Source organism: Lineus longissimus, chromosome 2, assembly GCF_910592395.1.
Source record: "Lineus longissimus chromosome 2, tnLinLong1.2, whole genome shotgun sequence".
NCBI lineage: Eukaryota > Metazoa > Nemertea > Pilidiophora > Heteronemertea > Lineidae > Lineus > Lineus longissimus.
In genome coordinates, this window is record NC_088309.1 from 28,708,749 (window position 1) to 28,721,768 (window position 13,020).

General features: G+C 40.9%; 3 protein-coding genes across 4 annotated transcripts; 1 reads left to right on the forward strand and 2 right to left on the reverse strand.

Moving 5' to 3' along the window:
* Positions 1–316: 316 nt before the first annotated feature.
* Positions 317–3,256, reverse strand: LOC135483931 (serine/threonine/tyrosine-interacting-like protein 1). The gene is made up of 7 exons (XM_064765003.1): positions 3,034–3,256; positions 2,453–2,614; positions 2,155–2,223; positions 1,741–1,954; positions 1,469–1,566; positions 1,112–1,224; positions 317–792 (listed from the first exon to the last, which is right to left on the reverse strand). Exons 1-7 carry the CDS (start codon positions 3,134–3,136, stop codon positions 661–663), a joined length of 891 nt encoding a protein of 296 aa, XP_064621073.1. The 5' UTR covers positions 3,137–3,256; the 3' UTR covers positions 317–660.
* Positions 3,257–3,495: 239 nt separating this feature from the next.
* On the forward strand, positions 3,496–8,939 carry LOC135483405 (malate dehydrogenase, mitochondrial-like). The gene is made up of 8 exons (XM_064764282.1): positions 3,496–3,637; positions 4,349–4,601; positions 5,013–5,122; positions 5,351–5,476; positions 5,677–5,781; positions 6,787–6,858; positions 7,020–7,172; positions 7,466–8,939. The coding sequence occupies exons 1-8, from the start codon at positions 3,560–3,562 to the stop codon at positions 7,595–7,597; spliced, it is 1,029 nt and encodes a 342-aa protein (XP_064620352.1). The 5' UTR covers positions 3,496–3,559; the 3' UTR covers positions 7,598–8,939.
* LOC135483406 (uncharacterized) lies at positions 8,938–12,011 on the reverse strand. 2 transcript variants are annotated; one of them, XM_064764284.1, is made up of 7 exons: positions 11,816–12,011; positions 11,522–11,635; positions 11,061–11,190; positions 10,673–10,762; positions 10,237–10,299; positions 9,919–10,005; positions 8,938–9,642 (listed from the first exon to the last, which is right to left on the reverse strand). In XM_064764284.1, the coding sequence occupies exons 2-7, from the start codon at positions 11,620–11,622 to the stop codon at positions 9,484–9,486; spliced, it is 630 nt and encodes a 209-aa protein (XP_064620354.1). In that variant the 5' UTR covers positions 11,623–11,635; positions 11,816–12,011; the 3' UTR covers positions 8,938–9,483. The 2 variants fall into 2 exon arrangements, with proteins under 2 accessions (XP_064620354.1, XP_064620353.1); XM_064764283.1 differs by having other exon boundaries at positions 11,522–11,638; positions 11,816–12,010.
* Positions 12,012–13,020: the final 1,009 nt, after the last annotated feature.

The following is a 13,020-nucleotide window of genomic DNA, read 5'->3' on the forward strand; positions in this document are numbered from 1 at the left end:
GACACTAATGGTTGCGACTTGGTTTGGGATCTCAGAGATGGAGACATGGACGTATGGAGGCCAAATCACCGTCAACCTAGCTGGTTGAGTTCCCATCCACTCGTGCATGTCGGACAGGTTGAGATCCGACAAGCATTCACTGGGGCATGGTGTTACCTTGTCAAACTGCACATTGCTTGTTACATGGTTCAGAGTCCTCACGGACGTGTTGAGGGAGCTTCACCAGGGTCCAGCTATTGGGAGGTTTGATGAACAAACCACAGAGTGTCACGTCTGAGCCATTGAGGACCACTTCGCAAGACAATGGAACACTGCGTTGACAATATAGAAGTATTTATTGAATCTTAAGTATTTACAAACAAAATCAGGATAACAGATGTAATCACCTTTATAATGGACGGAAGTGATTGCAACCAACCGATTTTGACAGTAACATTTTCTGACAAGGTATTCAATTGTTATCCAGGAGTAAACTCCGAGCCAGTGCAGATAAGATTGTAAATTCCACAGTCACACAGTAAAAGCTTAAAAATCTAGTTCATCAAATCTCATAAAAAACGGTTCTGTAGTGTGATCGCATGAGTCAAAATGACTCTCACAGATATGTGTGTTTTATCTCTAGTTTTGACACTTCTGGTACATTTGTTCTAAGGAATTGACTTAAAAGTTTGGGTCAGAAATGTCTGTTTGTGTTTGTCCGTAGAGCTCCTCTTCCCACTTGGATAGCTGGTGAACAAAACCTCGGTTTGGACGAATGTTGTGGCAGCATTTCTTGCAATGTTCGTATGCCTCCTGGAGAAAATGAGAACAACTTGTCAGGTCGATTACGCAATCAGGTCGTATGCAAAACAAGTCACATGACAACATTACAAACCAGTGACCACACATGCCAGGTAGTTTACTGCAGTAACAGCTGCAGTGAAGATGTTTGAGAGTCAACATCCTCTGATGACAAGAGGAAATCACTTCTTCAGCCGATTCATCTTGTATAACCACTGCATAAACAAGGACAAATGACTGTCTACTTGGCGACTGACTTGATGTCACGTGGGTGAGTTAAGATGCCTGGAGATGCGACTTATACTAGTTAACCAAGTTGTATTCTACGAACCTTTAGTGGCCATTTGTAATGATGCATCAGGTAAGCCAGGATGATAGTGATGCTACGACTGATGCCAAGATCGGAAAATACCAGCACATTGCGCTTGTTGCCCTTGTGTTCATCTGGAAAGAATGAGAAGAATGACATCATGATTTGGTATGGTGAGTAACTAACTATCCTGATGTTTTCAAAGCCATGTCACATTCAGCTTGGATAGGCAGTGATCAATCATAGTCTTCCCTAGATATAGCCAGGAGCTGACCGCAATGCTGGAAAGTTCGTTTCGTAATGGATGGAACGATTCACATGAGGTTTCAGCTGCCAGTTTCAAGTATCTGTCTTCTCTCGTCGCCTCACAGAACTTACCGATGAAAGTGCAGACAGACTCAAACTTTGACAACAAGTCTGATTCTTCATCATCATCAACAGGAATATGCATCAATGTTGGGCCTGGCTCCTTGAACCTGGAATCATGAAAATGACTTAAGAAATGGTCAATTCTTAAATAACAAGCTGTGTTCTTGAAGATGATCAGGCTCGCTGAAGGGGATTCACATTTTGTGTCCAGCCTAGATCAATGAAGTGAATCAGCTGTATATTCAGCATTTTATCACAGGTTTACGACACCTCTAACTTACAGTTCCCCTTCTTCTGTTGTGCAGTTGATTTGTGCCTTGATCTTCAAATCTTTCTGTATGTAAGCTGCATTTCCTTGCCTCTTGTTGCCAAGATAGAGCAGACCAGGCAGGACCTCAGTAGGGTACGTCTTTATCTCGTCCATTTCTCGTGGCATGAACAGGATTTTCTGAGTCCGTAAAAACGGGTAGAGGGCTGAGAAATCTTCATAGCCCCCTGAAATGATAGGTTATACAATGATAAGTTTTATAAAAGGTTTCATAGTAAACTTACACAGTGGTTCTTAAGTACCGGTAAGCAGTTATCAAGTCTCTCTGTTTAACCAAGACCACAGAAAACTACTAGGTCTTGCTCAGACAAGCAGTTCATTTTTGTCTTGATAAACCATCACATCAGTCATCAACAGCAGAACTTACCCCGCAGTATCTTCACTTCACCACGAGACCCATTATCCCACATCACCTTCCCACACTCAATGGCTGGCCCTGTAACATGAAAATGGATGTTATCACTAACAATATAGACATGACATGAATGTATTTTTCAAAGAACAGTCCTTGATCCAAGTCATAATCAGGCCTTTAGCTACTTTTTATGTTGCGTATATTTCTCTCTTTTCTCTCAACTTTGCATGACAAACAGCTGTCCAAGGTTGCACTATCCCAAGGACACATGGGAGATGGCTCCAGATGTCAAATGTCAAAGAAACGCTACCTTCATCTTTCAAGCTTCTGGTGTTGCTATCATAGATGATCACATGTTGCTTGCATTCTAATTCTGAATCATATGGTACAACAAACTCATCATCTTCACTCTTTGGTGCCTTCTTTGCAGTGACAACATGACTTTCATTATACTCATGTTTCTTGCGGGCATCTGGAATAAATCGCATTAAAATGACTTTTGAATTGCAGTCTCGACTGGAAGTTTCAGATATGGTTTCAGTTGAATATCACTGTGACCATAGTAATACTGAAGTGAGAGTAGCTTCACTGGTATACTGTGGCCCTTCCTAGGAAAGGTTTACTTTGGCAAGTTTGCTGTAGACTGTAGTGTAAAGACAGTCCACGTTGTCGTTGGGCTTCACAACTCGAACATTGATTGAACTAAGTTTCAGTGAAACATAGGAAGAGTAAACTGATCCACATTTAGCTGAATTCTATAATCTCAACCAAGCAAACCAGCAACCTAATGAATCAATGAATGTCACCGACACTGGCACATGCTGCTGTCAAGTGAAGTCACCAATTCATTCTCTTCTTTCTCATCATCATCTGTCATCTGACAAGTCTTACCAAGCAGTAATAAATAATTCGTATCACTCAAACATGGATATATTGTGGCTTGATTCAATATGTTGTAAAGTTCAGTTGGCTCACAAAGCACCAATCCAGACATCTTATTTCCTAATCAGTGGGTTAGAACCCACAATTTGCAGTATTTTTTCGTAGGAGAAACCCAAATCCATGAAATAATGAAATAAACAATTTTCATGCTTTTGACATCAGAGCCAAAGCGCATCAAAAATATACAAAAGTAAATCCGCTAAAGAAACTGAGCCCCGAATATAGAATTGAAATATCTAGTACATGTCAATGAAAGGATACCGAATGTGTTGGTAAGATTCAAAAAAGGGATTTAGATTTATTTGCTTGATGTAATGAATCGTTATAGTTGCTGGAATAGAATTTTTGGAAAAAAAGTAGATCCTTCGAGTTGCCAGGTGTAACGATATCTTACCCATGCGCTGTTCCATTTCCTCTCGGCAGCCATCATTTCATTTCGTTGACTTGTTTTGCCAATTTCTTAGACAGAGCAACAATGCTTTCCCGATATTGCAGCAGGACAACACTCAGAGCAGCGAACACTGCGCTGCGGAGTTTCTCAACAACATCAAGCGTTAGTATCAAAGTGTAAATAAGTTTTCTCTGACCGATGTGCTGGTGAAGTTCCCGCCGGTGTCATTCTACCTGCACATTTTTGACATTCGTAGTGTAAATGTACAGTGCTATTGTAGCCTACGTGATGTACTTCGCTGTGTACATTTTGTACAGGATCTTGTTCACGTTGTTGAGCCTGAGGATGAGGTCATTATAATTATACGAGGTGATAGATGGATCTGTGTTAAGTTTGACATTGAATTCACCAATAGATTCAATCAGAAATGTCTACTGGGGCACATATCATGACAAGTAGGCCTATAAAAGGCTTGCTTGAAAAGTTGAATACCCAGAAGAATAAAAAATCAAATTTTATTGATTGAAGGGTATCTGAAGGACACAGGCTTTTCCAGCTAATGATTTCATTGCCCAGACTCCGGAGTAACAGGAACCATCGTTACTTTTGTCTGGCATCTTAGCCTGTGAAGAATGACTTCAATTCAACGGCCAGTCTTGTGCAGGTGGGCCATTTTCCCAAATGTTGTCCATGCTATCATCAGCCATTCAAATCTTGCGAATAATAACTAAGAGAACGGTCAAATTGTTTTCTTCCGGACTCCAGTGTGAGTATTTTCATCTGTCCCATTTGAAGAAAATCTTGAATCCCATCATCTTGACGATGTTTCCACCATCTCCATTCGGCTAAGCCCTGAACTGTTTCTCCTTTCAGCAACAAAAGAAAGTAGCTGTATTGGGTGCAAGTGGTGGAATCGGTCAGCCATTAGCCCTTCTCCTCAAGCAGAGTAAACTGATAACCCACTTGTCACTATATGATATCGCCCATACACCTGGAGTCGCCGCCGATCTCTCTCACATTGACACACCTGCCGTTGTCTCTGGACACTTAGGCCCTGAAGAACTTCAAAGTGCTCTAGAAGGATGTGATGTGGTTGTGATTCCAGCTGGTGTCCCTCGGAAACCAGGTGCGTAAAAGAACAATTATCAAGATTTATTTTAACTTCAGAGAGTTTGTTTTCAGAAGACGAAAAGCAGGTGCCTTAAAAGGGGGCTATTGGCAGCCTCCAGGTGACCAGTAAAAAAGAAAAAGGAAAATTGATTTCAAGGATTGATACAAGCATTATTCACATTGCGACATTTGGCCATTTCACCATAGATAATACCTGTACTGTGAAATAAGGCAACAATTCCTGGCCTGCTGGTACCATCTGTTGGATGTAATATGATAATTGGTATGGTACACATAGTTTGTATATGTGCTCTGTATAATGGCAGTAAAAAGCTCAGCTGCTCATTTGATGCATGTATAATATAAGGGGGCGGGGGCGGGGGGGGGCTTCCTTAGTCACTTTAGTCAATCTTCCTTTATTTTCAAGGAATGACGCGAGATGATCTATTCAATACAAATGCCACGATTTGTGCTGATTTAGCTGTAGCATGTGCAAAGCACTGCCCAAAAGCTATGATGGCCATCATTGCTAATCCTGTAAGTACATTATACATATCACACCTTGCAACCACAGTTTGATCTTCAAAAACTCACCCCACAATCTGGTTTTAATATATCAAGCAACTGCTCTCATCTCATGATGAGATACACTCCAGTCTACTTCTCAGTATTCATCAGTATCAACTTCAGCCGTAATATCATGTTAAGAGAGTTGCTGATGCTATAACTACTAGAACATGATCTTTGTTTATCTTTGACTTGCAGGTGAATTCAACTGTTCCTATTGTTAGTGAAATCTTCAAGAATAATGGAGTATACGACCGTAACAGGATATTCGGTGTGACAACGTTGGATGTAGTACGAGCAAATACATTTATAGCCCAAGCAAAAGTAAGCAGTCTTGTTATCCCGGTCTCGTTTTAAACTCTTTTAGAGTGACATACATGTTCATGTAATAAACATTGACATAAGTAAAAAACTGATTTGATCCTCAGTGTGATGTTGGAATCTTCCAGTTGTTTTGTTTGTTGTTCCCCATGGGAGCCTTCCAGAGTTGTTCTCTGTTGTTACATATCAGTGTGATATTCCAGGGTTTAGACGTCAAGGATGTTGCGGTGCCCGTTATTGGTGGTCACGCTGGAATCACAATCATCCCCATCATATCACAAGCTACACCACCAGTCTCATTCCCCAAGGTATGTATTGAAAAGAAATCTGAAAATAAAACCTTTTGTTTTTTGAGAGAAAGGAAATTCAAGCGTAGTTTTGGTCAGTAGTGGAGATTTAAGGTTATATACTGAGCACACACCATGAGCTGTTGGTGAGTTTGACAAACCCTGGCCTTGTCAACCTTTTTGTGCTTATACCATGTCAGTTTGTTTCTTTGGTTTGTTGAGACTTCTCTTTCTACAATAGAGTCTCGCTAACTTTGAATTGATCAGTAACTCAAGTTCAGTGTATTCCTCTTTTTGGCTTGACCTATCATTCTTTAAAGAAGGTGAGTGCATGAAAATTACTGTGGATGCTAAAATATTAGAAAGTGGCAGAACAATTTAGTGTTTGTGTAAAGGGCAAGCAGTGTTGCAGTGTCTATCATAATATAAAATGATGACGATAATATCCACAGTTTGGTGTGGCACTTTTCATGATACCCAAGCACTTTTTGGGAATGATTATTATCTATGTCTCAACAAACTCAATCTGGGGTTTGAAATTCAAGGGGCTGTTGCAAAGTGTAATTTGACCAGACGAGAGTCAAACCCTCCGGCATAGGAAGGCCAACTCTCTTCCACTGCATCTGTGTCCTTTCATGCTAGGACAGTGTGTGGTTTATCTTGTAACACAATCTTAGACTTTATCCTGCTGTACATCTCTTTTCCTGTTGTTTGTCCACAGATTAAGTTTGAACACAATACCCTGTTTAGAGTCTGTTTTGAGTGTCAGTTGTGATTGGCCTTTGTCTTTCCCATTTGTCTCTGTAACATGATAACTTGGTCTTCACAACAAGAAGTATGCAACGGCACCAGATTGCATCCCATTCCTGCATGTGATTCTCTATCTCTGATGTCTTTATGTCCACAGTTTTATGTTGCAGTGTCACTGCAAACCATTATTTCCGACCTAATCACATGAATGATAAAGACCTAAGCTCTGACTGATTAACCTTGAAGCCATCACTCATGAGTATACTTGACTTCCAGGAGGAGCGGGATGCCCTTACAAAGAGAATCCAGGATGCTGGCACTGAAGTTGTGAAAGCCAAAGCTGGTGCTGTAAGTATACTCCTGCTATGATCTGCCACACCCTCGAACTCCTGCTGTATGGTCTTCATTTTCAATCTACTCCAAGGGTCTTGATTAGACAACCAACGATAGCAAGCTTGGTATGAATTCTTTAAAGAATCACCAGCTTATCATGTCTTTGTATGTTTCAGGGTTCGGCCACACTGTCTATGGCGTACGCTGGTGCACGGTTTACCCTGTCACTCCTCGAAGCTCTCACCGGTACAGAAGGCAAATATGAGTGCGCCTACGTGAGATCAGATGAGAGTGAAGCCAAATATTTCTCTACACCACTTTTACTTGGGGTAAGTATAATCTCGTTCTGACATCATCACAGTGGTTCATTAAGTTAAATATGCATGTTCTAGGCAACAGTTGACACATAGGAGACTTGCCGGAATCCTTTGTTCGAGATATTCATAAAATGCATTTCATCTGCACCAAGAGGAAACCGGAGATCCTAGCTATGTTCATTGATGTCAGAGAGTCAGCCAGACTATCACATACCTGTACCGACTGGAACCAATAACCTCCGAGGTGACAGAAGCATGGAACCACACCTTTAATCCTTTAACTGACTGATTTTCTTGTGTTCCAGCCCAATGGTATCGAGAAAAACTTGGGAATCGGCCGACTTATTGACTATGAAGGAGCTCTGCTTAAAAATGCTATGGATGAACTGAAGGCTAGCATCAAGAAGGGAGAGGAATTTGTAGCCAAAAATTACTAACTTGGGACTGTTCTTGAGTAATAATCTTTGACTTACAGTGACTAACACCGTAACTTAGTATACTTCACCCTTTTTACACGACGCTCTGAAATAATCTAGAGGTTATCGTGTCCGGGTGTGGACACAGATACCTGCTGGGTATTTGCTTGCAGGATTTGTTCAAGTTTGATGACTGGTTTTGTGATATTTTGATTGTCTAATTCTTCCCCGTTTAGTTTCGAACCAGCCAGCAGGAAAGTGTGAAATCGTTTAAGAGCTGTGAACAATACCTGTACGTTTAACTTATTGTGGAATAGTTCCATTTTATACCCATCTTATGCATCGATTGTTCTGCAATGTTGATCTGTCTCAATCAAATTGTGAATTGTGGTGTGAATCGTTGATTTTGAAATAAGACTGAAAGTTGAAGATTATTGCAGCAATATTTCCTGTTGTTTCTAAATACATATAACAGTGTGCATTGTGAACAGCCATCGTAACAAGTCAGTGTTCAGCAACTGTGGCAATGATCAAGTGAACTAGATATTTAGATATATAACTTATTATTGTTAGGAGCAAAGTGATGTGCTGTATTCACACAATGCTAGAATGCTACCTGTTTGAACACCTCTTGTTCTGGTCTCCTTCAGTGTTATATTAGGCAGAGTTCTTCTATGTTTTATTAGAAGATTAGTTATGAGAAACTTCTTGGTTGCCAAGAAATTATCTCAAAACCTTGATGATTATTTTGGAGTACTAGTTTCAAGAAAAAAAGTTTTGGGCGTTACAGATAGCTAATATTTGTGTTAAAACCATTCTGTAGTAACGTGCTAACAACCAGGCTATGTGCTTCTTCAATGTTTTGAAATTGGTGCAATTATTTGTCGTTAATTGCAATGTTTGAAATGGATAAGGACTTGCATTGTAAAAGAGTTAACAGTAATCATTTGGAGAGGAAGAGCTTTTCTTCAGGCGTGATATTTTATACCATGTGCTGTGTTTAAAATTGTGCTTCTTTCACCCCCTAGTTTTTAGCATTGGCCAGTAGATGTCGCCCTACAGTGCACCAGAGCTTTTCCCTCTTGTGATTGATAATGAAGGACACAAACGTTGATGAAGGCAGATTGATGAAATGTGTAGTTTATCTGTCAGTTGGTAAATTTTTCTGAAACTGAGCAACCATAATAAAAGTGGCATGTATATCAAATTGGACGAATATTGCTATTTCTCTGCCCCTTGGTCATGGCATGTTGCTATGGAAACCAGTTCATCAGACAAGACTATAGTCTGCTAGTCTTCGTTGTATGAAATGTTGTGTGTACAGATACCATTGGTAGAATAAATTTTAAAAAGACTCAATCAACGTTGATATTATTGTTAAAATAATTGGAAAAGTCAGTAAGATTGCATATTTGTACATGTATCTCAAAATTGGAAAATCTTTAAAATTGTGTTTTTAACACAAATGACTTGCTGATTTTCAATATCAGATTATATAATATTGATATAGAATCATCAATATTTTGAGATGCAGTTACCAGTGAGGATTTGGGAATACTGCAGGATGAATAACATGGAAGCATTCCATCAAACTCTATGTATATGATCTTGGGTTCAGTCCGTCCCAGAGACGAACAACATGTCTCTTCCACTGCAAACAAGGCGTGCAGAAATATTAAAATAAGCTTCACAATAATAATCCTTACAGGTTTTTGAATCAAATTCAACTCGATTCAATTGCTTGGCAGAAGATGGAATGAGGTGTCCAGGTTTTGTGTCTGGTTTCACATGCGCAAGATTTCTGTTATAAGTCGAGACATGTTCTTCTGGTGTTGGTGGTGTTGATTCAGCGTCCTCAAAGGAGCATCGCCACCCATGCATCAAGAGTTCTCCTTTTCAAAGTCTGTCTAGGCCTGTTCATCTCTATTGGCACTCTCCTCATGTGTGCTGTCGCTGTGGACAACAGACAAGTCGTTGGTTGATGGCTCTGGGAGGCTGGTTGTCTCCGATGGAGGCTGTTCAGTAGAGTTTGGCTTGTATGGGCTCTCTGGGTCATTTATACTGGCCTGGAAGGAAACATCACTTATCAATCCTAAAAGTGAACAGTTAAATTGACATTTTAGGGAGATTGAGAGAATTTGTGTTCTGAAGAGTAGGTGTCATCCAGATGTTAGAACCTGAGCTAAAACTCGTGTGTTGAATGATCTAAAAGAGAAGTATACTTGAGCCAAGTCTTGTACAATATTCTAAAACTTGATTTTGGCTGACACTTGAGCTTGACCCTCGCGGTCTGGGTGGGACAATCAATACTTCCAGTTCAGTATCAACTCCTTAGGCCTTACCGTCAGGTTGAAGCCAAGTAGGGTCCTCATTCTAGCCAGTCTTTCCTTGTTCAAGTAGAAATCAAAGAATGGCCACCAGAACAATAGCTGGAAGAGAATCAGACTGGTGTGAATATAGGTGTCTCCGGGGAGAAGACTTCTCTAGCGATAACCAAAAGCCCAAGATGTCAACTGTACTGTGGTTTCGAACTTGGTGATGAGTACCATTGTTACACAAGTGAAGGGATGATTCAGGCTCAAGCCATTCATTGCGTTTTACCTGAAGCTCGTAAGATTCCTCATTTTCCAAAGATTTGTGCTATCAAATAACGCGCTTACCGAGTTGAATACAAAACACAGCGGAAACCATGTTGGAAGAACGCCGCTTGAAAACGATATAACCTGGAAAAAGATAAATGTCACAATTGGACGAAATCACTTGTTGCAAGGGCTCAGAAGCCATGCTTCCACAAGTAAGTTGAGCGCGACAAAGTTGTGGCATGCGGTTTGTTGTGCCACTGAACAAGGGAATAAATCAGTCGGGATCAGGTTGTGACTTTACTCTTTCCATTAAGACTGTTGTGCCACTGAACAAGGGAATAGTCTTGTTGGAAAGAGTAATGTCACAAACTGATCCTGATTGATTGTGACAAACACCTAGAAAAGGGGAAGAATCGCCTTTGAATTCGGCTTCTGCAGAGTTTCAGACAATAAGGCAAGGCTTCCAATTTCGGCCTATGGTTGCTTCTCATAATGAGGGGGTTCTCAGACTCACTTTTCCTGTTGATAAATGTATTTCCACGACATCTAGCCATTCAGCTCTGGTGTAGCACAAAATGCGGACAAAACCAGTTTCTGGGTTTGTCTGAAAAGAAGACAGTTGCCAGCTAGAGACGAGTCCAAGTATAGAAAGTCGGTCAAGGGACAAACCTTCAGCCATCATTCATCCAAAAGAGTCTACTGGTCTCACTCCCAACCAGAGACAGGCACCAATCTATGAACTTGGATGAGACAAGGTTGTCTGATTTAATAAGGACATGTCACAATGACCTCACTCCATCAAGACATTGATATCAAACAATGTCCTACTTGTACCAGCAAGATTGTTTTGTTCTGGATGACCTGTATGTCACCATGATCTTCCTCCACCAACATTGGCTTACCTTGTGTATTTGATAGGTTGGTTTGGACATGCAGACTCTCTTTTCTTCATCCTCTCCTTGAATCTTATCAACAGCAGTTGTGATCATCTCAATGAACTGAATGGGTGTCACATCAATGGGCAGCTCCCAACTAGAAATAAACAGCACAGTCATGTAAATTGTGTCCCTTGGCGAGTTCCATCAGACAGATCTGGAGAGCCAAGGAGCACAACCCATCAAGTATTGGTCCTGAAATCCAATGATATGTGGTTCAAATCCCAACCAAGACACAAGTTGTTATTTCTATATTCCTATTCAGAGTATAAAGCAATCAGGAGGAGGACTGACTGGGGGAAGAGGACTGGGACAACTTAAAAGCACAACTAACATGTCCCAGTGTTTTTGTATTCCTGCTTATTGTACATGTACATAGACCCTGTATCAACTAGTGTATCAAGGGTATAAAGACAAGCCCTACATACCATTCTCTATGACTATGAAGGCGGTTGACTCCAGGGAACCAAAGACCTGGTCTCAGGATGGCTTGCACTGGCCCTTGGGCCATACTCAAGCAACACACCATCTTGGAAATTTAACTACTGGAAAATAAAAACGGAAATATTGCAGAATAATTAAGCCACTGTATATATTAGGATACACCCAAGGACTAGTCCAAGAGTCTGATTGCATAGAGTTCTTGCACAGATCTGTTTAGGGTCTTTCCTGATGATTCGTGGCACTTGTTCAACATCCATTGGACAGGATGGTGTACCTACCGAGGTGACAATCCAGGTAAAGATAGGAGACAATCGAATTCATCAGCTCCAGGCAAATATCGGTGTTCACATTGTTGCCCTCAGTCTCAATAATGTTTTGGATAAACTATGGGGTCAGTCAGTCGGACAGAGGAATGCCTGATAAATCAAACACATGACTTCTAGGCCTTTCTAGTGATTATTATGATATCAGCAAAGTTTGTCTGTGTTTGTAGTATTGGCCTAGTTGTCAAGGTCGCATATTCAAGGACACTTAAAAAACTTCCTGTAGGCCATATACACTGGCCTCAAACATGTTGAGAGGCAGCGTGTCACCAGGTCATCTAATGACACGTCATTGGCGTGTATGCGGATAAAGACAAGATTCGGTGACCGCTGCTTCTCATCATGTGGTCCCCGGTTGTGGAATGCCCTACCGGGGCACATCAGGGGGGGGGGGGGACGCGCTGCTTGCTTTTAAACGACTCCTAAAATCCTGGCTGTTCGAGGAAGCATTTCTTGGTGGGGAGGTAGCGCCTTGAGCAGGTTTACCTGGAGTTTGGCGCTCTATAAGACATTGTTGATTGATACATTGGTAATGTTAGACGGCACAAGTGTATGTAGGCCTATGTTAGTAAAGCCTTATCTCAGGATGGCCCCATGTAATTACTGGTACTTTTGATCAGTAATAATAAGTCGAGCCTGCTATGCCTTTTTTAGCCCAATCGAGTCCCATGACCCATCCCACACACATACCCGTGTGCTTATGAGGAGGGGAGGGGCTTAGCATGACTGGGGTAGTTATCTATTTTGAGTTCTAAGCTCTAGTTCCTGTTTCATATCATAATTCATATTATATAGGGCCTATTCCTGTATTCCTGTATTTCATGATATACTGAAAGTCCCTGTACAAATGTACAATGTACTGCCCGAAAGGTTCAGGAAAAAAAATCGCTAGCGGCGCGAATATTTTTTCCTGAACCTTTCGGGCAGTACATTGTACATTTGTACAGGGACTTTCAGCCAATCAGATTTCGACAAATACATGACGTAAGACGTCTTAGTAGAGCAGTTGGCAGAGCGCTCGTCAGAAATGGCAGAATACGATGTTCGATCCAAAGGTCGTGAGATCGAATCCGGTTGTGGACAACATTTTTTTCTTTTTTACTTTATATTTATAATGCGTTTCGTTTTCCCTTGTTATTTAGATTTTAGATATTTGAGTT